Source organism: Anas platyrhynchos, chromosome 7, assembly GCF_047663525.1.
Source record: "Anas platyrhynchos isolate ZD024472 breed Pekin duck chromosome 7, IASCAAS_PekinDuck_T2T, whole genome shotgun sequence".
Classification (NCBI taxonomy): domain Eukaryota; kingdom Metazoa; phylum Chordata; class Aves; order Anseriformes; family Anatidae; genus Anas; species Anas platyrhynchos.
In genome coordinates this window covers 21,072,059-21,096,328 of record NC_092593.1, presented here as the reverse complement: position 1 = coordinate 21,096,328, position 24,270 = coordinate 21,072,059, and the positions used below count along the sequence as shown (strand labels likewise).

Sequence of the window (24,270 nt, the reverse complement as noted above, 5' to 3'; positions counted from 1 at the left end):
AAACATGTTTCTTATAGTCTGAAGTATGTTTACAGGCAAATGCATTACAGAGATAAGCACTCATCCCAAGGGTGAATACTTCTCCGTAATGCCAGATATAAACAGGTGCCAGGATGGTATAGTTAGACCTGAGGAAAAACATTATTTTGCACAACTGAGCTGCACAACTATTGCTTATAACATCTAATATAAAATAACCCATCACAAACATCTCATTTGATTAGTCATACCCTAATATATATATATATATATATATAGTAAAAATTACATAATTTTTCACTTAAGTTATCTGTAATAGCCACAGCAAAATAATACATCACTATGTAATAATCCTACAATAAATATTTTCTACAGACAAATGAGTTGGTTGAGAAATGAACACATATGTAACACACGTATTCTGAAGGACAAACCAGTAGTTCTAGTCATAATGATGCATGAGTAACCTCTCAAAGCTGAAAATCCCTCAGTTATAAAGTACCAGAAAGGAGCAGTCATTTAGCTTGCTACCTTCCTGCTTTCCACACAGCAAAAGAATTTTTCTTACATTTTAACAAGCCTTCTCCTATTATCCATGCTTTACATGGAATATGATGAATAATGAATTTTTTCTTTGCAATTAATTCCAAGGCAACCCAGATCAAAGTTGGGTTCAGTGACAAAAAATGGCTCTAAATTTTAGAACGTGTTTATTTTTGAAGCCATGTCTCGCTGACAGACCCATCCAGTTCAGACCATGTTTTCTCTGGCTGCCCAAGATGCTGCTTTTCTCCCCTCTGTCTGCGCTTACCCTAGGCAATGGCAGAACATGCTGACTGCAGCTGCCTGATCTGTGCCACCAGTCTCTTTGGCAAATCTACTATGTAACAGAAATTCAAGCTGGGATAGAAAATGTCTAATTACCTGCACATCCTGCTAAACTTGCAATTCAAGACTATGGTGAAGGTAGCCACAGAAGTCACTGTGGCAAGATTTCTTGCTCAGCATTGCCGTCAATCACCATCTGTTGACTGACCTCCAAGTGACCAGCCATTGAAATATACTGGATGCTACCTCAGTTTTTTAGAGGATTTAACACCTATTAAAAAACAGGGCAAAATCAGACTTATTTTTAATTGATATTTTAGAGATTTGTCTTGCATGGGAGACACTCATTGTCCAAATCTAAATCCTAAAGTGCCTTATATTAAAAAGTAATGATTTTCCACATAGGGAAAACAAAATACATTCTCCTCCAAAGTTATAACACAGTGAAAGTACAGCGTTTTTCAGCTTCTACTGAACGAAGCTAGATAGCATCCAGACTATCATGGCCAAAAAAAAAAAAAAAAAGAGGTTATGATCTGAACTCAAATCCCAAGAAAAAAAGTTCTTTTGCAGACTTATTTCTCACTTTGCATATGTATATAACATTATAACATTTATGATAAAGAAAGCTACACTGAAGTTCTTCCCCCCCCCCCCAGGCAGTACCTCACTGGGGCTGACAGCATCATTCTGTTCTTCAACGCACACGGAATGGTGGCAACGGTGGAGATCATTTATTGACACTGCATCCCTCAGCAGTTCCACAAACTTTCCTGAGCTTTAACAGCTCACGGAAGCCTTTCCTTTTTTATGGTTCTTTGAGATCAACATTGAAAACATCCAAGCAATTGAAAGTGCTCCTGTGTTTGTATACAGCAACTATGTTAAAGCATAAGTAATATTTATTTCTGCTTTTTCAACCATTACATTCCCTCAATAATTTGTCATTTGAGGTCTTAAAAATAGGTGAGTATTATCAGTAGCTTCCACAAACACATAATCACCATCAGCATGATCAAATCACACAGTAATTTTGTGGTCAGTTATAAGAGTGCTGAAAACAGTTCTCCAAGAAATAGACCCAGACATAGAAGATTCAGATGTGAACATTCAAGCTACAGCTATAAAGTTTGGAGAGTATGCATCCAGTATCCCACAAGGTTTCTCTTTATTTTTCCAATCCAAACCAGTAACTTTGCAAGAACAATTATAATAGTAGAGGGAGATGACAAAAATTCATTTAAGTACAGTTTAATAACTACCTCAGAGTTTCTGCATAATGGTGCCCACCCTAGAATCATTAACTGCTTCCAAATGGCACACACCATTTGAATCACCATTTATGTCCAGAAGGGGCATTGCCTGAACAGCTAATAGCGTCTTTCAGTGCTACATTGAGAGCTGAGCAGAGCTGGAAGCTGATGCTTGCTACTTTTGCCTCTTTATGGGTGAAAAAAGTAAGACTGGAGTAAGTTTTTTTCCTGGTCACGATCCTGTTGTTGCTTTGTTGCACGTTTAATGTATTTCTTTAATGTGTACCTGAGCAAACTTCAGTTTGGAAGCCCTTGAGGAGTACAAGGTATCGGGGCACATGGAGAAAGTAAGGAAATGTTACATGTCACAGCTTTAGTAAAGTGCACACATTGAATTATGGGCAAACTGTAATTTTTTAGTCTAGTCTGCTTCTCTAGAGTGAATATTCTTTTCAAGATAACCTGCCTGGGAAGTCATACAAATGTAATAAGCATTAGGTCTGTAGTCTTAAGGGATACACACATTTCTTGACTGAATAAACCATTTTAAGCTTCACAAAAAACACAGAGGTAATGAAAAACAAAATCCCATTCTGATGCACTGAAATAATAGGATATCATGACTTAAAGATTAGAAGTATTAAAAAAGCATACCAACTGGTTTATTTGGCAAGCCCAGAGTTTTCTCTTAACCTTGTAAGGACTTTAGTTTTGGTGGTTAAGTTTTTCAAAGCTGTGAAGCCAACGTCAGGTTGAACTTTGCACACATCGATGCCCATAATGAAGTTTCTATTGATGTCGGGGCACAGGATCAGCCCTGGAGAGGCATTTTCACAGTATTTTTTTTAAATTACTGTTTCTAATTATAATGTCCTTATGTATTCTATACAAAACATGTTACACTTCTCTATCCATGTTTTTCTATAGGAGTGATAATAAAAACAGTAAAAACAATTATAAGACTAGTCACAGAACATGAAGATGTTGAAGTTCCTATAATGCAGCTTACACAATTTATTTTTATAGTATTTATTTTTTATTTGATTTAAATAACAATGGTGCCAAGTGAACCACGGATTAAAGAGTTCATCCATGTATTTCCAGTCTTTCAAAATTAATTGGATGACAAATGATTGCATTATCGAGCTCTAATTGCTTAAAAAAGCATGTAATAGATCAGCTGCAAAACCAAAGACTTCTTTCTATGGCACTGCTTGAATTGATTCAACAGCCACTTTTGAAAAGCAAATACAAAACAGCTGTTTCACATTTGGTTAACCTGATGCAAATTTTGTTCCTTATCTCTGTGATTTCTTGAACTTGAAGATGGTGATCTGTTTAGGAGTTCCACTTCAAATATGCACTACCGAACTGACCAACCCCATGCTTACTTAGATTTTCTTAATTAGGTAACAAGTATTTTAAAACAAGTGTTTTAAAAGTTTAAAATTATTTAACAATTTACCTTTTAGTATCCAGATATATAATTTTTAATTGTGCATATCTGTTTACTCACAAAACAGAAAAAGTAACTTTAAAAAGTATTAATTTTCTATTTAGCATATGGCATTACTAAATTCATTATGCTATGATTTTTTTTTTTTTGCAATTTTAATACAAATCCACAGAAAGATATAAGCTGAAACTTTGCCACCATTTCATCATCTACGTGGATATTCAGAGCAATACAATTTAAAATATCATCAATAGAATATCTAAATGAGAAAAGAAACAAACCGTTGGCATAAAAGAGGCATATATTTAAGTGCTAGAGTCAGCTGATGCTTACACTCTTAGTCTCTGTCCTTTTTAAACAATTGTGCCTAGTAGAAAATTAAAAGCAAACAAACAAAAAACTGCATTAAAAAATTTTAACACCAGACTATCAGAATTGGTCCAAATAGACATGCAACATCAAAACAAATTGATTTTATTTTTATTTTTTAACATTATGGGCACCACATGATTTTACCCAGAAACAGTTACTGAGGCAATTTCCTGATGTCAACTCCTAACTCAAAAAAACAAAACAAACAAACAAAGAACACAAAGAAAAACAGCCAGGACTTTCCCAGTATTTTCTACAAGCTCATGAGGTGGGCTTCTTCCCTGTGGCCTCCATCTCTAGCAGAAGAAATCCATCCAGCAATGCACTGACGCACATGCTCTCACTCTATCCCATTATGTAAACAACCACAGTACGTACTTACGTCCTATTGAGATCACTGAAACTTAAATGTCTGCTTAAATCAATTTCTCTGTGGATTCCTTAGTAAGCAAACCACATGAATGCTGCTATTATGCTCTTTAACATTTATGAGGTGCTAGAATTTGTAATTATTGTTTCCAATGGCCTTGATTTTTCCACTGTTAGCAAACCACCAGCACAGACTGATTATGTAGTACTAGTGGATCATCACAACAGAGCAATATAGAACAAATGTAAAATGATTCAAAAAATGTGTCTAATGAACACTCTTCATCGTCAGAGAAACAAAAAATTAAGCTCCTATGCTATGAGCGCCACATATCTTACCCTAGAGCCATTTAAAGGTCTTACTTTCTATGTCTTCTAAAAAAATACAATTGAGTCTACAATAAGTATGTCACACCCTGCATCCACACCTTGGACAAGAGCAGTTCAAAACTCACCTGGGAGAGAAGGGACAGCATACAGCCCCTCCTTGTCCACTGAACTATGGCTGGCATTCAAGGAGAGGCAGTGGGAATGAAAGTGCTACAGAGGTTTAGTGGAGCTGTAGGCTGCACTGTGTCTTTTCCCATCTGGCAGATCCCAACCAGGTAACTAAGCAGGGCTGTGCGACGATGTGTGACTCTTCAGTGAGTGAAGGAGGTTGCTCTTCAGTGTGTGAGGAGGAACAGCAGTCTCTACAATAAAGAGACACACAGAAAGTTATTGTGAATTCAAAATGAAAAAGATTAATTGCACTTACACAAGTACCTAACCTAAAAAAATCCTCCATCAGCTACAAAAAAAAAAATCAAAAAACCACCACAATATTTTTTCCTTAACTGTAACTACAGTGTCAGTTATGCAACTATATAAAATTATATATAAAATTTGAATGTAAAAGTTTCAACAAAATTAAAGGAAAAAAAAACTTAAAATTTCATACATCACAAAAACAATGCCAAGAGCAGCAAGTATCCTACTTAACCTACTTCGCCCTTCAGAATGTGCATTTTTTATTATAATTCTAATTTGGTCCACTGGGTGGATTGCTCCTCTTTTATCCACTAGGTTTGGTCAAATCAGGGCAATACAAGAACCACTGATGCATGAAATGATAGGTCAGTGTAACCTTGTCATGGAGTAACATCCCTGCAAATCACAGTAAACAAATAAAACAATTCATTTTATATGCACAGGGTTTTAGGCATAAATTTCAAAAACCTGACGTAGGAACATTCTTACTTCAAATATAATATATTGCTGCATACTACTATATGAAAAACTGATTTAAATAACTTCTTAACAAACAAGGGGAGAAATTTACAACTAAGCAGTAGTTGTAGCGGCCATTAAAAAGTCCCCTTGAATCACCACTGGCTGCAGTGGCCATTAAAAACTCCCCTTCATCCACCACTGGCTATTCCCAGATAAGTATACCTGATTTCTTCTTATGATCTTTGTACAATGAAGGCTTTGTACAAACTTTTGCAATCAAGATGTGCCTTTGTTTTCTTGTCTGTTACAGATGTCTCTAGGTTCATCTAAACATGAGGCACAGTACTTTAAGCACAACTTTTACATGTAACAGATTTGGTGTTGCAATGTGTATTTTTCTTTTTAATTAGTTTATCATGCCAAAGTTAGTATTAGATTGTTAAAGTTTCCAACCGTTTAAAAACAGATTTGTCTTTTAGACGATTAATGATCATATAAGAACTTTGTAAGACAAGTATAAAGGTAGTCAAAAACGGAACTACCACCCCAGTAGTCCCATACTAAGACATCATCCTTTAAACTCTATTAGAGATATTAATGTGTGGTTTTATTCTTAAATAAAAAATAATAATAATTTATTTTCCTCTGCTGTGCATTGCTATTAATACAAGACCTGTTTTTAAAACTTTCAAAATAAGCTACATATATGTTTGTGTGAATGCACACACATAGACAAAGGGTGGAAAACACAACTTACAAGGTTGGCATTGTGTGCTCACACTGTTTTTAGACAGTGGGAATTAAATACTTTTTTTATAAAAAAAAAAAAAAAAAAAGTATTTCATTCCTACTCTCCTCCCTTTCAGAAAAACACTATTTCACTATTTTATTTTTTTTTCTAGTTAATTCAGTAACACTGATATTTGGAATAAGTTATTTTATTCCAAATTTCTTACATAATCAGAGCTCATAATCACTGAAAACAGACAGTGGTATTACAACACACTAAATATTGCTTGATGCTATCACTTTCACTAACAACAAATACAGGCAGCATGGCTCTTGGATTGAATCTCTCAGCTTTCCAAGTGGAAATTTAAAGAACCCAAAACACCATTTAAAAGCACAAAGGTGGCACATACTTTGATTAATATTCTTTTTGCTAATATGATGGGGGATAAGTTGAATATGTGTGGAGAATCCAACAGTTCTAATGTTTCCCTGTTCTAAAACAATGGATGAATAACAAGTATGAAGCCATCCAGGAATTTTAGAAAGTCTGAAAAAAATAAAGAAATAAAGGCAAATTAAAAAGTGCTATGTAACCAGAGGTCCATTAAGTCATTTTAAGGACACGAGTCTCACATACTCAGCAGAACAGAGAAATGGGGATTCTGTGGGCCTGTAGACATCTAAGGCCCATGATTTTCCACGACTGAGGACTCTTGGTTTGTGCACATTCTCTAACTAAATCAAACACACACACAAAAAAACACACACACACAAAAAACAAACAAACAAACAAACATGAAGAAACACAGTTTAGATATTCTAACCTACACACTGCAGTACCACCAAGACACATCTGCCCAACGATCTAACTGGACCCTCTTAATCTTAAAAAGGTTTGCTGTATGCAACAGCTGTATAGAGGACAAACTATGTCTACTGCTGAGTATCTAACGCATACTGAAAGGCTGAGTTTTGTTTTTGTTTTCTTCCCTTCCTAAAACAATTTTAGGTAGCCATAGGGATACTTTTCTTAATTAAAAAGTATTTCATTTTATAAACAAACAAACTATTTTAAACTTAAAGAATCAGTGAATGGAAAAAAACTTGCATATTTTAAGCATTATCTAACTTAAACATGTATGTAACACACAGCTGCATAACTTAACATGAAAATATAGATCAAAATAATTGTAAAGTCTGAAATATATTGTTTATATTTATACATTTCACAGAGTAAAGAAGTGTTGGAAACAGGTGTTGAAAATATTCCATTTTTCATGTGGGAGATGAGAGAGCACACATGCTGCTCTCATGATAGATATCTCAAGTAGGGTACTCCTGTTAGTGCAATTTTTCAGAAAGTGGACATGTCAACTACACAATTTACACAGTAAAACCCAGAGACAGGTCTATGCTACAATGTCATTATTAGTTTTCATCAGGGTCTGTCTGGCCACACAAAAGACAATATATTAATATTCTTAATATTTCTTAAAAACACAAACCAAAAATTCAAAACAAAAATATAAGACACTAAAATATGTCACTTATGCTCTTATATACTAATAGGAAACACACTTGCCCCTGTTTTAAGAAAGGGCTTGGAAATTATAAGCTCTTTACTTATCTGTTATCTATTAATCTATTATCACAGATAGCTCCTATGAAAATACCATCTGGACTGATCAGTTTTGGCATTCTAAAAAACTGAAGAAGAAAAAAATATTAAACAAGCTTGGTCACCATATCCATTATAAAATCAACTCGAGATATATGAAGGCTCCTATGAAGAAAATCAGTTGGTTTTCCATTAACCGTAGCCTGAAAAGTCCTATGATGCAGTACCTATATGCCAAAAAAAACACTGATAACATTCGACAAAAGGATCTGGAACTCATCTGGATCAAAAATAAAGCTATTATTTTGTAGTCAGTGTTAAGGATACATAAATTTTCCTAGAGCATGCAGATCAGAAACTCAGTAACAAAAAGCAGTGTTCCTCAACACGCAGTAGCTGTGCATCCTTGAAAGCAAGAGCAACGTCTCTGCTCTCCTTGCCAGCACTGGCATTTGTAAATGTTTTCCCCTTACCACTATCTCACTTTGAAGCAGCCAAAGCAAGCCGTATTTCAGTTGCTGGGTTTTGGCCTAACCTCACAGAAGGCACACAGCTGTCAGGAAAGCACAATGTTTTATGTTTGAATTCCACTGAAGGGCCAGGCTCTGCTCCCTTAAAAGTCAGAGAAAGTTTTTCCTTTGACTTAATTGGGAGCAGAAAGAGGTCCCAAGTAGCAAGTTTCTTCAACAATGTGCCTATTTCAGTGGAATAAAGCCACAGGCAAAAAACAGGCCAGCAGGGAAGAATACCAGTGCTGCCACCTGAGAAAGTGGCTGAAATCCAGGCTAGATCTCATTGACATCCCAGATGTGGTCCTACTTAATCTTCTGACAACAGATAGCAAATGCCACTGAAACAACCATGTCAGCCCAGCACAGGTGCCGAGCTGGTTTCAGTCTAGGGGTCCCTACTGACACTTGTGCCTATGGGCTGCTCCACACATGACAAGACCTGTCCCATGACGAGCACCTACAGCAGTGCATGCATGCGTTCAGCCTGCCACCACAGAGCTGAACCCTTCTCCTGCACCTGGTCCTAAGCTCAAGGAGCTGTCACCACTGCCCCATGCCTGCTGCTGCTGCCCTTAGCTCGTGCCCTGAGCATTGCGGTTACCCTGGAGCCCCGAGCCCCTGCCTCCCTTTGGTGCCCTGCAGCAGGAGATTTTTCAGCTGGCTGATGCCATCTGGCTCTGGTCCACACATGGCAGGGGATTGTTCAGGAGTAGGAATGAGCAGCACAGGCGGAAGAGGGGGAATTAAAAAGAGATAGGATTAACTACTTCAACTGACTGAAGCAGCACAGGCTCTGAATGCTGAACCACATGTCTTACGACATGGATCCCTCAACTGCAGTGTACAGGAAGCTCACCAGATCTTACGTACTGCCTTGGAAATACATATACACACACATGGAATCATAAAGATGTGTTAGGAAACTTATCAGAGAGAAACGAAGTATCAGAAGGGCTATCCCCTTTCAAACATTAACATCCTAGCTGTTCTCATCTTTTTGTTTCACGCAATAAAGGAACAAGATAAAAGTCAGGACTATCTGCTTGTCAAATCACATTTCATTCTTTTAAATTAAATCAGCTTTCATGTTATACAAGCCTACAAAAAGGTTTTGAAAGCTGTAAACCCATACATTTTAACTGCTTTAACTCCAAAGTTTTCCACTAATGGGAAAAAAGCTTCAGGCTGCGCGTGCCAGCGGGGGGCTGCAGTGGCACCGCTCAGCCCAGGGACACCCTGTGGAGCGTGGCCATGTGTGGAACATCAGTCTCGACACCGATTATTGTTATTATTATTAATTATTATTATTAGGAAGTTGAGGAAGGCAGATCTGCAAAATGCGTTCCTGCCCACAGCAAAGAGCCGAAGCTCCCTGGCCGCAGGCAGGCCGCTGACCCTGCCGACTGCACCTCAGCAGCACGGGCCGCAAAGAGGTGTCCGGGCCCCATGGGCAGCCCGTGGCCCTACCCGGCATCTGCCGCGCTCCCTGGAGGAGGGGAAAAGGCTTCACTGAGCGCAATTAAATCCCCTCAGCACCAGCGAAAACTGAAATGGACGTAAACACAACAGCTCCTCCTCAGCGAGGGTATCAGCTATGCACACAAACAGCTATCTACAAGCACTGCGGGCCTGCAGAGTGTAAAGCCGTTCGTAACGGGATGAGACAAATCCGTGAAGGATCAGTGTGTCGCGACTATTGAACGCAACAAGCTACATCCAATTCCAGCTCAGGAAGTTCCCGGAGCACTGTTCCCCAGAAGCTGAGAGGCCATGCCCAGGGGAATATCTATTTAAATATGCTTTGTTTTTAATCCATTTTCCTTAAGCATCTGTTACTGCAAAGCATGCTCCTAGGTTAAACAGACCTGTGGTCTGGCTCATGATGGTTATGCATCTCTGTTACACTTGCCCTTTCCCCTGAGAAAACCATTCTGAGCTTCTCCATTCCTGCTTGCCGAAGGAAGCTGTGTGTGACAGTACCTCTCCAGTGATTATTTGGCTGGGTCTCAGGGAGCGTGCACCTTCCTTAAGGTCATGGCCCACCCTACCACCACCCAAGAAAAGGCACAGCCCTGAAATTATTTTAAACAGATGCAGCTAGGATATCATTAAACCTTTCCTGAGAGGATTACCTTGGAGTGGGTAAAATATACTGACCCCAGGGGCATGAATCAGAGCCCTGCTAAGAACTCAGAAAAAGCTGCATCCCGGTTAGGTAGAGTTATTAAAAACCTATTAACTGAGGCCTAAGACCTGAAGGAGGCAAGCTGCAACCCTAATTAAGGTGTTTTGTTGCCACAGGCCACAAAAACTTTGGGGCATTACCTGTGAAGCCAATGTGCCATCTATCTCTGGGCAGATCTTTAGGGCTTACCCTATCTTTTTGTGAACCTACTCAGCCGAATGGTTGCTTATTGCCGTTTAGTTTAAAGTGATTTCCCAATGACAATGAAAATAAGCTTGATATAAGTAAAATTGTGAGAAAGTCACTTTACATGTTACAATTCTTAGATTTCTGAACTTGAAAATCCTTGGTATTAAACATCATTACTGTAGCTCTAGATGCATCTCACGCTAACATGCTTTAGTGTTACAGATTAGTTGGTTAGGATTTCCCGATAAGCAATTAAGAAAATGTTCCATGTTTGGGGGGGAAAAAAAAAAAAGTGCTCCTTTCTGTCAGCCCAGCTGCTAAAGACAAATATTTTCTTTTTCAAAATTCTAATTTTGATACTGGATTGTAATTGATGCATAGGAAACTTTTACACATGGAAAGGAGAATAGAGAATCAGGATGGCCACTTAGTTTGCCTCTGACTGATTTAAGACTTCATGGCTTAACCAAAGAGAAGGACATCTCCTGCAGGCAAAAAATCAGATGAGACTATTTTATGCTTTTGATTTACCTTTTTGAATAAATGATGATAGATAAAAGTGATATCACTCTATAAAAAAGCGCTGTGGAATCAGCAGCAAGTCAGGAGGTTTGGTTGCTTTGATTAAGGTTTTTCATGTGGCATTGAGATGGTAGGAACTCAGTCATTTCTGCAGCAAGATTTCATGAGAGAGACTACTCTTACTGCTTTTGAGATCAAGAGCAATACATTCAGGACATATTAAGGATGGTACATTACATAGTCTATTAGTTTTAAAGGGGTGAGGCATGCCTATAATTGGAGGAAATCTTGGTTGGCTCATTTATCTTATTCTATTTTATAAAGTGTGCTTTGCTCTATGCTGTGTTTTCCTCTTACCCCTTTTAAACAGGAAGGATTTTTTTTTTTTTTTAATTAAAGAACAAATAATTAACATATAATTGGCACATACTCCATAGGTTAAAACCAGTACAGGCTCTGATGTGATTTAATATCTCAGCCACGGGAGGAGGATGAGGACTGCAGCATCCCTAGACTACTGCTCCCCAGAAGGAATTGTGCATTCAGAGGAACAATTCCTTACCCAGAGGCAGTGGATAACTGCAGCAATTCCCTTGAAGGTTAAAGATTCTTTTGTTAGAGTACCCACTTGGTTCACAGATATACTTTTTAAATTATTTTTTTGAGAAAACAGACCCACATCCCAGAGCATCCCACCTCCTCCAGGTTGGCTTGTGTCCCTGTGGGGCACACAAGTACTGCATCTCTTTCTGGACCTTGTGCAGTGAAGGGAAACTCCACATGCCCATACCCTGCTCTGTCTTGCAGATCTGTACAAAACCCACAGGGAATCTAAGCCTGCATCATCATTTTAATTGTTTTTACCAACATCTAAGTTTTGCATCTTTGATAGTGTGTGTATCTTAATTAGGAGCTGTTTCTCAAGTGTATTGAAAAGCAACTGAACAAACCAAATAATTGTATAATTCTAATAACATCATTCTGAGTATTCAAAATATCTAATTGCTGTAGCTTATTAAAACAAGCCTAAACTTACCCTCCTCCTTCCCCTTTCTTGAACATACCAAATGGCAGAAGTTCTAAAATGTAGATCAGAATCCAAATCTGAGTATTACAACTGATAACTAACACCTGTTCTGAAATAAGCCTAGGAGGAATGAATGCATTTAATAAGAAGAGAAATGAGATTCAAATGTACTTCTAATGTATAACGAATGATTTTAATGTAACATACTATTCTGCTTTACTGGGTGTTTAATATTTAATATTACTATAGCTGATTAAAAGTACAGTTCTAATGAGAAAAAGAGTTGACTGGCAAAACTAGAAGGTAATTCCTACATTTAAATCTAAGTGATTTCAATACATTCTAATTTCTGTTTTTAGCTTAGGAACCGTTCTTCATCTTATGTGCCATGGTATTTCAAAACAGTGTAATTGCACACAATGATTTTTGGTGGGATGGGGGGAGAGTGCAAAATTCATAAAGGCAACACAACAGCTGCATACTAGCACATCCTACAGAGAAGCTGGGGCTGGACCACAAACTCTTGTGAGCTGTGTGGCAAAACCATGAGGAGTGAATCAGCTAAAAGCTTCTAAAAATTCTTGGTTCTTGTCTCTCCTCTGCATTCAGGGAGAAGAGAAGGGAACTAGGACTCTTTCTTAATGCGAATATTTGTGGCCATAAAATGATTCTATGATTATTATGTTCCTCCATATATGATAGAAAACGTGATTAATGAACTAGATTAATGAACTTCAGGTCTATGAAAATCTCCCCCCCCCCCCCTTTAACTTTTACAAGCCCTTACCCTGATGAGAGTTGGGAAAAACAAACAAACAAACAAACAAAAAACAGTTCCCTGTAGACTGTCAGGATGCAGAGATCATCTTTAGCTCTGTCACTCTTTGTATATCCAAAGTGTCATGGGGATAGCAGAGTTACAGTTCAAGTGTTCACATGAATTAACGGAGTTGCTCTGGCCAGTTTTAAATAGTGTTACAGAAAACATACTTCCCCTAATGAGATTGCTCACAGTTCTGTTCCCTTTCTAACTTAACTGTTCAAGCACTGAATATACCCTTGATTCCAGTACTTTGCAAGTAGCTTGTCAGTGTCGTCACACAATTTATTCAAGCATTTTATTAAGAAGCTCAGACATAGCCTTAGGTCTCATGTGGGCATTTAAGAAGATTTGGTTAATATTTTGGAAAATACAAAAGTGTAATCTTTGCCTGCTTAAAACTATTTCTTTCTTTCCTTTCAGAGCAAATGAACAGGAAGAAGTCAGTGGAGTCACACTGCTAAAGGATCATGTAATGCTGAGAAGAATAAACCTCCTATATTTGGCTACTAAAGTGAACATGCAATGTCTTGTAACATGCTAAGTAAGCAGATGTCAAGTGTTTGGTTGGTCTTTGCAGGGATCAGCAAAAGCAAAGCACTACCACTATTCCTGGTCATTCTAGAAAGCAGATTAGTTACATGTAAGTGGGAGAAATGAAGCCATTTCCACACTCCTTCAGGATTAACATGCAGCAGCTGAGAACACCTGACATTCTCAGGCTGTGTTCCCCTTCCTGACTAATCTTTAATGAGGGAATAGTGCGCATTTCCCTTTCCCTTCTTCACAAGTGCATCTTACGCTTACAGAGAGCAGTCTAAACTAAGGAGGAACGTGGCAGTGTGACTGACATCTCCTTTCTGTGCAGATGAGAGATCTGCATGTGGAGATCACAGGCGCACCATCTGATCCTGAATAAAGCATGTGGGATATGACCCCAAGTGAAGATATGGGCTTTGGTCTAATAAAATTTCTTTTAACCTGCTTTGTAATTAGAGCCTATTTTGAAAGTGTGCCCCATAATGGCTGGTTCATGTTAAAAAGAAAAATGAAAAATGTTTTTGAGTAGTATAGAGGTTAATGCTGGAAATTTGTTTAAACAGCTCAGAACTGCTACAAGAACAGGGACTTAGAGGTAATAGGAATATATCTTTACAGACAGCCCTACCTTTTAAAAACACATACATGATGTTGTTCCTAATGAAGCTGGTGATGTGGATATTTGTAAACAGAAACATTTAACTTATGACACAATTTAACTTATTTTTGAAAGGAAAAATAATATTCAGATGGGAATCTCCTAAATAAAGTGTTCTTCTTATGTGATCACATAATATTCACTTGGAACATCTCTGTCACTGTCATGGTAGAAGTCTGTGATTCGCTGACATTAGGGTATTTCAAATGTAAAAAAGATCGCCTTTTATTACGGGTCAGGTTGACAGGAAGGGCAAATTATGATGTTGCCTAAAGTGAGTTACTTGCTCAGTTTTGGCATCAAGAGGCAGCAGAGGCCAGTGAGTGCTGCTCTAGAAAAGAGGGATTGAGATGAGCTAGATGGAGGCTAGGGAGTTTCCTACCATAAGGGAGAGTTTATATCATATTAAACTAGAGAGAACAACTACATCTAAACCATAAAAGTCTGTGTTCACTTGAGGAGGAGGTAGATCAAGGTTTAACCACATGATGCTACAGGCACAAGTGTGCCAATCACGAGGACGGTGGGGAAAAAAAAAAAAAAAAAAAAAAAAAAAAAGACATCTGCACCCACAGAAGACTACTGTAGATGCAGCTATACAGACAAGACAGCACTTTTGCTGATACCGCTTCTTTTTTAGGCTGGAGGTGAGGAAAAGGTGCAGGAGAGAAAGGGTTACTTAGTGATTAATTCACTAAGTAACAAGGGTTACTTAGTGATTAATTAAGGGTTAATTAGTGATGCACAAATTATAATGGCTTCTAGTATACAATATTCTTATATTGGTAAACTGTTGCTTGTTTAGACTAAAGGGGATTAGGTATCATGAACCAGATTATGTTTTCTTTCATAGTTCAGTTATGTTAAAGGATATACATATATATACATATATATATAAAATCAAGCCTTTGTACCACTAATGGAAAAACTTGAACCTCTGTACAAGGCCTCTGCACTGCTAAAAGGTGCACTTAAGCTGTACAACAGGTACTGATGAGCTCATACCTCAGTAAAAACTCACTGAATGTTGGGAGTGCCTGGCCGCTAGTTTCAGTACTTTTCAGCATGGGACTCACTGTGCAGCCACCTACAGAGGCGACGGCCCCCTACCTCACACCTGAATGCCCTCTAGTAGATACCCGTAACCTTGCTCAGTGAGCATGCAGGGTTTATACACAGCCTTGAACTAGGCTCCCGCTAGAAACACAGCTATGCAGTAATGTAGTCACCAGACCCGCGTAAGGAACACACTGGGATTTTGTGTGTACTTAAGTAAATGTCTCCCACAACAAAATTAAGAGATGAGAAGAAAAGCAGGATTGATGACCCCCCAGATTAAAGGCCAAATCTCGCTGTCCATAATCTCCCACTGATTCATCACATCACAAGGTCAAAATATGTGTTTTCTTCCTTCTTCATTACCCATAATGAAACCTTTATGACTTCAAATCAGTTGTGAATAAATATTAACAAGGAATAGAAACAATAAAGTTTGTTAAAAGAGCTTGTCATTAAACACAATTCTGCTTATCATTTACTACAATCAAGTCTATTCATTCCATCAGCCCAGGGCTTTGGACCCTCCTTCTCTGACCTGCATGTTAACACTTACCTGATGATTGTGAGCCTAGCTGGTTGTCAGACACTTCCTGGTCCTTGGTGCCTTGGACGCTGTTTGAATGCAAAGTTACTGAAGATACCTGCCAGGCAATCCTTCTGGAGTAAAGCCTTGCTTTGAAGTTCAGTAGTCTCAAAGATAGATTAGGGAGCTTGTGTAGTAAGTATTTTAATAAGTTTGGCAGGAAATTCTAAGAGATCTTTGAATTGACTCCATCATGTGCCAGAGTGGCAGACCACACATCTTTACCAAAGAATTCACAAGGATCTCATAAAAGGTATAAATAGTTGGAAAAAAAATGAAAACAAAAAAGATTCTATATATAGTGAGCCATAAGATCTGAAATTAAGCTAGGCATTATACTTTTGTTTATTGTCACTCAGTACAGAGATAAACTGACAAGATCTGTGAAATCTAACAAGGCTAATTTAAAAGTGCCTAGATGTGCAACTACTTGAATTGAACAATATATTTACCCTAGTTATGAAGTCTTGAGGGGTCTGTCAAAATGCTTGAAATATCACTGAACAGTAGAATGGGTATTTTGCCTGATATAAAAAACCCAAGAGACTAGCATTTTATATTCCCTATTTCTTCAGTAGTCAAGACTAATATTAGATAGGTGAGAATTCACAAATTAAAATCGTTAATTTGTAGTTACTTTAAAACTTAACATAATCCCTTAAAATCTGCAAATAATTAAAAGTTTTCAAAAAGTTACATCTGTAATTTAGTATGAAAAGAATAATCACTGTAACAGTTTTAGGAAGGGCATGTTTCTCAATGCAGTTTGAAAAAAAAATGTGCAGAGCAGTATTGAGTAGAGACAGAAATTTACAATAGGAAATAAAGCTGCAAAGGTAAGACAACTGGATAAAAAAAATATAGAAACTTATACGAGAAGATTCATTCAGAACAACTGAAAAAATGGTCTAAGATAACTTAGAACACAGGCCTGTATTCTGATGCTGATTTTATGTCCAGTTTCCCATTAAAGTAGAATTCTCAGTATTGTAACTAGTAGACCAAGGGTTATTTTTCCAGCAAAATCCAGTAATTTTGATATTATAAAAACACATTTTAACATCATAGGATTTAAAAGAAAAACTTTTACCTTTCTTTAAACAAAAGCATCAACACCACATTCTATTATTTTTACTTACCTTAAGAAAGATGCATCTTTCTTTTTACTTTATCTTCTGATGTACCTAGAAAGCAAATTTTTAGTAACTAAATTTTTTATCCTGCATTTTTTGTAATAGCAGTTGAGGAGCTATGAAATACAACGTTATACATTTGTGGGATTACTACTGTGAAAGCCTGGATAGTCAGGACCGAAAGTTGAATCTTGCAACACTGTCTCAGGTGAAAGTCATATTCACATCAACATGAAAACTCTGTTGTGATGAAACCCAAATTAGGGTCACATGATTAGGCCCTTAACTAAAAATAATCTGATGAACAGTATATTAAAAAATTATCTGAAGAACTTCTTTTTTTTTTCATATTCTCAACTTAACAGTTTGCCTAAATATGAAAGTCACTTTTCAACACAGAAAAGATGCCAAATCTCAAGTTTTAAAACTATATTTTGACTTTTTTTTTTTTTTTGGTTGAGATTAATTAACTTGAATTAACTATGAGATGAATTAGTTTATTTGATGTGTCTATTATATCAATGACATTTAAGATTTGAAATTCAGAATTGAATTGACCTTGAACAGCATATGTACTCAAAATGTGTAATTAAAAAGAATATTAATCATTTAATTTTATAAAATGAACAGCTGTTCTAGTTGATTGGAAACAGCTAAAAGTGTAAAATGTATTTTGTGAATGCAAAATTAAAAGTTAATTTTATTATAGAGTGCAATTTGCCAACTAGAAATAAATTCTTGAGATGTAAGCAATATATTTTTGTAACGCTCTACCCATATATCAGAAAGGTCACATGTATATTTAAATGCCATATTACTATAAAAGTTTAACGATTTCAATTGAAAAGCTATCATATGATTTAGCTATTTAGAGATGAATATGAAACAGCTATGATTGATATGCCCTCTTTTTCCAATGAACTATTTAAAAGCTTTAGTAAAATAATGTTTTATTAAATATAAACTGTTACTTTTACTTACCTTGTGTCGTGGACGCCTAATTCTGTTTTTCCATTGCTTTTTTTTTTTTTTTTTAAACTGTTCTCACAGATTAAGATTTTAATTAGCATTTGACATCATGGATTTTCAATTAAATGCATCTCTCATGACAGATATTTAACTGATTTTGATTGTACATATTTTTAACCTGTGCACTTTCATGCTTTAAATGCAGATATTATACAGACATTATACAAGGTGCAAAGGCTACAACATCAACATGATATACATATATATATATATTTAATAATTTACCACCCTCACTCCCAATATGGTGCTGGCACTATAGCCTGGGATATAGTTATTGGTTAAAGCCTAAAGTGTGGGCCTATAAGTAACTGAGGAAGTGGTAAAGCTGTCAGCGTTTCAGTACAAGTTCTGTCTTGAGAACTGAGTAAGAACCCAAAAGATTCTGGCTAGACCAGTCAACACAGATGCTGGGTATATTCAGTTTGTCATCTAACTGGAGCAGAATCTTTCCATAACGGCCCAGCTTACAAATCACAAAAATTATCTGGCTATTTTCTGCTAGTTACATCTGCTCTACCAGAGCTATTCTCTAGTTCATACTCGGGCTAACCTTGTGCCAAAACGCAGCCCACACGTTGCTTCACTTCACGTTAATACTTCCTCTTGATCTTGGCACTTAGCAGGGAAAGGCCATTCTCCTGTAGCAACATCCAAATACATTATTCTATCCTATAAGTGGATCTTTTATATTCTGGGATACTCTCATTTCCCCTCTACTGTGATCAACAAAAACACTTTCCATTACTGATCGTTTTAGGTAGGTCTGATCTGTACATAGAACTGAAAGGCTATTTAGTGAAACAAACTATTTTCAAAGCAGTCTTGAATTCTGTAACGTTACATTCTTAATGTAACTTAATCTCAAAGAAAGGAAGGAAGTTGCCCCTGATTGCCAGGAAACATTTTAAAAAGCAGAAACATTATGCTAGATGACATATTTAAGTGTCTGTTGTAACTGGGATGCGTTGTTGTCTCAATGACTCTTTAAAGTGAGAACTTCTGGACTGTGTCTGTTACTGCCTCCGTTGCTGGTGCTCCTTCTGTATCACTAAATCTCTATCGTATCCTTCAACGTGCTTCTAGAGACTAAATCTCTGGCAAGAGTGCTAACCAGTGATGCCAAAGGTATTTTGCTCAATGCTTTCTATCATAGGACAGCTTACAGAAGGAGCTGTAGTAGCAAAGAAAACAACTGATTGTTTTTTTAATTAAATTATTTGACCCTAAGACTTTGGTGTGAGAAATTAAGTCAGAATGATAAACACTAAAATACTGTTGAATAGCTGTACTGTAGTAACCGTCCATTAACTTCTCATTATTTTAGATGTGAGAGCTCTGCTGGTATTGTCTCATCTCATTATTTCCTGAGAGAATATATTCTTTCCAGTATTTAACACACATATACACACATCAGTTTTACACATTCTACTGCAATGAACATCTATCGAGTTGCTGTTTCTCTTGATTCCGAATGCCATGGCCAAGGGGATCTCTGTAATTACGGCTGTGCCAGAGCTTGTTTGACAACTGCCACCAGAGGAACCCATCTGCGGCAGTCTGGCTCCAGCTTAGTCCGAGCGAAGTTTCGGGCAGCACTTCTTGTTTGTCTGTCTCATTAGGCAAACAGAGAACAGAGCTGACTTGGTGAAAATATAAGGCGAAAAAGCATATTCTCGATGTTTAAAAGCCAGATTTAGCAAACGATTGATCAGGTTCCTCATCGGTTTGTTTTATACAATTTTCAGTCAGAAAAAGGAATAGGGAAGTCGCTACAGAAAAATATCCATTATTTTCAAATAACTTTGCCAACGTTAATGTAAGCCTAAACTGACACGATGCCTAATGACACATTGGAAACCCTGAAAGCTCGAGCTGCTCCCAAGCGCTTTGGAACACAGCCTTGGGCCGAGCACCTTCCCCTCAGCAGCAGAGCGGCCGCCATTTCGGCACACGGGGAGGAAGGCGGGCATTTTGCCCTTAAACTCCGCAGGTCTGCTCACAGGTACGGTGCTGAAGGCACGTCTGGGCAGTGCCGCGCCACAGGCATCGTCAGGCAGGGCAGGGAAGAGAAGGGCAGGGCAGGGCACGGCAGGGCAGGGCAGGGCTGGCTGCCTCCGGCCCTGCAGCCGGGCCCCGAGGCGGCTGTCCCTGCCTGCCGACCTCAGCTCACAGCCAGACCCTGCCCGCCGCACGGGCCCGCACAGTGACTCCCAGCGGCGGCTCCACGTGCTCCCCCTTTACGCTCACGACTCCACGTGTAGGGAAAAAAATAAATAAATACAGCCCGGGCCGGCCGCGGGCAGCGGGAGCTCCCGGAGGAGTTTCCCTGCGGCGGCCGCCGGGCGCCTCCCCCGTCCCGGGGCGCTGCGCTCCGCCGGGGGCTCGGCCCGGCCCCGCCGCGCCTTGGCGGGGAGCCCCGGGGCGATCAAGCGACGGCGACGCGGCGGGACGCCCCCAGCGCGGCCCCAGTGTTAACGTGTTTATTGGTATCACGCTGCAATCGCGGGTCGCTTTACAGAAACATCTCATGCGGGGGCCCCGCACGGAGCCGAGGAGGAGGAGGAGGAGGAGGGAGGGAACACTCGTGTCCGAACAGAACCGTTAAATAACCTGTACACCCAACGCCAGTCTTTTCCCCTGAAAGCACCGAGGGCCGGGCCCCGGGCTGGCCGCCCCGCTCCCGCCCCAAAGGCCGCGCCCCGGGCGGCACCGGGGGGAGGCGGCACCGGGACCGGCACCGGGACCGCGACCGGGGCCCCGCGGCTCCTCCCGGCGCCGTGCGCCCCCCGCCCCGGGTCCCTGCCCCGCGCGGCGGTCACAGGTCGCGGCCGTCCTCCCGCTTGACGCCGTCCGCCGCCGCCTTCAGCTTCTTGTTCTGGTGGGTCTTGACGTGCTTGGCCAGGTGGTCGCTGCGCATGAAGCGCTTCCCGCACTCGGGGCAGACGAAGCGCTTCTCGCCCGTGTGAGTCCGCAGGTGCCGCTGCAGCTCGTCGGAGCGGGTGAAGCTCTTGCCGCAGAAGAGCCAGTTGCAGACGAAGGGCCGCTCGCCCGTGTGCCAGCGCAGGTGCGCCTTCAGGTGCGAGGTCTTGCCGTACACCTTGCCGCAGCCCGGGATGTGGCAGATGTGCTGCTTCTTCTTGCCCGGCTCCGCCTCCGGGGCGCTGCCCGCGGCCGACTGGCAGTTGGGGCAGCGGCAGCGGCGGCACCTCCTGGCCGTGGCCGCCAGGGGAGACTTGGTCTGCAGCAGGGCGGCGATCTGCGTCTGGTACTGGGCGAAGTCCGAGTGGCCCAGCACCAGGCTCCGCGGCAGCGCGGCGGCGGCGGCGGCGGGGAAGCGGTGGCCGCAGCCGGCCGGGGCGCCGGGCTGCTGGATGCTCCACCAGGGGATGTCCTCGGGCGGCGGGTTGGGCGAGAGCTGCCGGCAGGGCTGCGCCGGCGGCAGCAGGTTGGAGTAGCCGGGCGGCAGGGCGGCCTGGGCAGCGTACGGGACGTAGGCGGGGGGGCAGCTGGCCGGCAGGGCGGCCATGGAGGAGGGCAGCATCTTGACGGGGGAGAACTCGTAGGGGTAGGAGGGGTCCGCCGGGGGGGTAAGGGGCAGCTCGTGCGCCCCCCCGAAGGAGGGCTGCAGGTGGTTCTTCTGCGGGGTCAGCCCCAGGCTGGGGTGCGGCGGCGGCAGCCCCCCCGGGGAGTGCGCGGGCATCTCGCCGCTCCACGGGTGGAAGATCCTGGAGGGGGATCCCAGCGTCGGGTCGTAGGAGACCTGCAGGAAATCCGAGGGCGGCGCGCCCGGCTGTCCGATCCGGCTACAGGTGGCGGCCAGAAGAGCCAGCGGCGAGTGCTTGGCCAAGTCCGGGGAGGCGCTGGGGGTGCGGTCCTGCGCGGAGCGGGAGGCAGGGGGGAAGAGCAGCGCGTTACTCGCCGGCCCCACGGGAAACTTTCTGCGCCCCCGCCCGCCTGCGCGCTCCCGTGAAGCCCCGCCGCTCCCCGCACCGGCGGCAAACTTTCCGAAGGCACCGCACGCCCAGCCGCCGGGACCGGACCGGCTCCGGCTCGGCCACCGGCACCGGCGCCCCCGCCCCGGGGCCGCCCGCACCCCGCTCCCGCCCGCGGCCAGCGCCGCTGCCCCCGCGCCTGCCCCGGAGCTGCCCCCGCCCCGCGCCCCCCGCCCCAGGGCGCTCCCCGCGGCCCTGCCCGCCGCCCCCGGCCCGCCCGGCCGAAGGAGCCCCGGGGGGGATGCGCCCGGAGCCGCGGGTACTGACCTGGAGGAAAGCCTGCAGGGAGTCGTTCCGGAGGACGGCCACCGCGGCCATGGCTACTGCGCCCGGGGCGAGGGGACGGCGCCGGGGCACTGCCGAGGCATGGAGGCGCCGCGGGGAAGGCGAGGAGCTGCCCGCTTCGCTTCCCCTCCGCTCCCGCTCCGCTCCCCTCGCCTCCGTGCCTGTGCCACCCCCCCGCGCCGCGCGATCTCCGCGGCCCGTCTGCCTGCACCAGGATCACCTCCAAGAATTTGATAAGGACTTTGCTGGGCCGCCAGCCAGTCAGAGGGAAGATTTATGGCTTTGAAGTTTGCCGCTACCCAATCATCAAAGAATAGCGGCTCTTTCAGAAGCGAAAGCAAATCCTTTGAATCCACAAAGCTCCTATGGTGTGTTTGTTGGTCTGGATAAAAGAACTGATTATTAGGGGGGATGGGAAGGGAGGAGATAAAGGCGGGACAATTAATGAAGTAATCACTATGTGGGAAATGTATATACACAAATAATTGGATTTTCTTGATCAAAGGACCCCTTACCGCCTGGAGACCCTCGCACTGGATGTGCAAGACACTGGATCCCCCCCTCCCTCTTCGCGGTGATTTTTTTTTTCTTTTTTTTTTTTTGCTCCTAAGGATTTGTGGCAGAGCCCTAAAGTGGCGACGTGGCTTTGTTATCGCCCGAGAAATCTGCCTCCGGATTGCGCTGCCGGTGTTTGACGGCCCCAAGTAACAGCAGCGGCCCGGCGAGTTCACCTGACGGGGCCGCCGGGTCCCGCTGTAGAGCCGGCCGGCAGCAGGCAGGGGCTCCCCCCGCGCCCCCCGGCCGCAGGGACGTGTCCCCGCCGTAACTGCGCCGCCCCGAGCCCCCGCCGCGGCTCCGGGCCCCCCGCGCTCAGCCCGCGCTGCCGGGACCCCCCCCGGCTGGCAGGGGGCCGCGGGGGGAGCGCAGAGCCGGGGCTCGGCAAAAGGACGGCGGGGGGGGCATCGGCTGTGGGAACCGCGACAGACAGACGGACAGACAGACAGGCAGAGCGCGCGAGCGAGCGAGCAGCCGAGAAGCGGCGCGGAAAAGTTTCCTGTTCCCTAGCGGGTGGCACAGGCACGGCTCCCTTACACGAGGAGAGTTGGCCGGGCCGGCGGTGCTGCTGGCGGCGGGGCAGGGGGGCAGCAGGCGGCCCCCCCCAGCCAGCCCCGGGCTGCTCCCGCTCCCCGCTGGGCTCCAGGGCCCGCTCCGCCGCCTTTCGGGTGCCCACGCGATGTACCCGTGCGCAGGAGACCCATAGCAGCCCCCCGGCGATCCCCCCCTCCGGCCCGGCCCCGCGCCCCGCTCCCCACCCGCTCCGAGGCCGTGGCGAAGGCGCGGGGCGGCCGGGCCGGGGGGCGCGGAGCTGCGCGCCCAGGTGAGGCGATGCCGCCCGCGGCCGTCGGGCTCAATTGTATTCACAGCGCCGCGGGAGGCCCGCTAAGCGCCAGCACGCAGAGATCGCTATCTGCCCTTCCTGTGGGAACAATCGCTGTCCGCTCAAAGGCTTCCAGGAGGCGCAGCGCTGGCCTCAGAGCGTTCCCTTTGAAGGGATCTCAGCGCCCGCTCCTCGCCACGGCCCCGCCTCGAGGCCCGGCGAGAAGAGAAAGCTCGGCCCGTGCGGCACGGCCCCGAGGCGGGCCCCAGCCCCCTGACCGCCACCGGCGTAACCCCCCGGGCCCACGGAAAGGAAACGAAAGGAGCGTCTATAGGTAGTGCAGGAGCCCCCCCAGCCTTTAACCTACATTATTTCCCCAGATATCTCGGTTAACCGAAATGGTTTGCCGCTAATAAAAGAGTTAGTGGGAAGTTGGGCAAGTTTCTACACAGATGCCTTACTACAGATGCCATAAATCTGCATCCAAGTAAGTACATTACTTAAAAATCGAGAATAATTTCTCATTTCTGGAAGAAACC

At 43.0% G+C, this 24,270-nt stretch overlaps 1 protein-coding gene across 1 annotated transcript; it reads right to left on the bottom strand.

Moving 5' to 3' along the window:
- Positions 1 to 1,691: 1,691 nt before the first annotated feature.
- On the bottom strand, positions 1,692 to 23,917 carry SP5 (Sp5 transcription factor). Its single transcript, XM_038182244.2, has 5 exons — positions 22,336 to 23,917; positions 17,054 to 21,950; positions 6,612 to 6,748; positions 4,713 to 4,949; positions 1,692 to 2,877 (listed from the first exon to the last, which is right to left on the bottom strand). Exons 1-2 carry the CDS (start codon positions 22,384 to 22,386, stop codon positions 20,892 to 20,894), a joined length of 1,110 nt encoding a protein of 369 aa, XP_038038172.1. The 5' UTR covers positions 22,387 to 23,917; the 3' UTR covers positions 1,692 to 2,877; positions 4,713 to 4,949; positions 6,612 to 6,748; positions 17,054 to 20,891.
- Between the last annotated feature and the right edge of the window lie 353 nt (positions 23,918 to 24,270).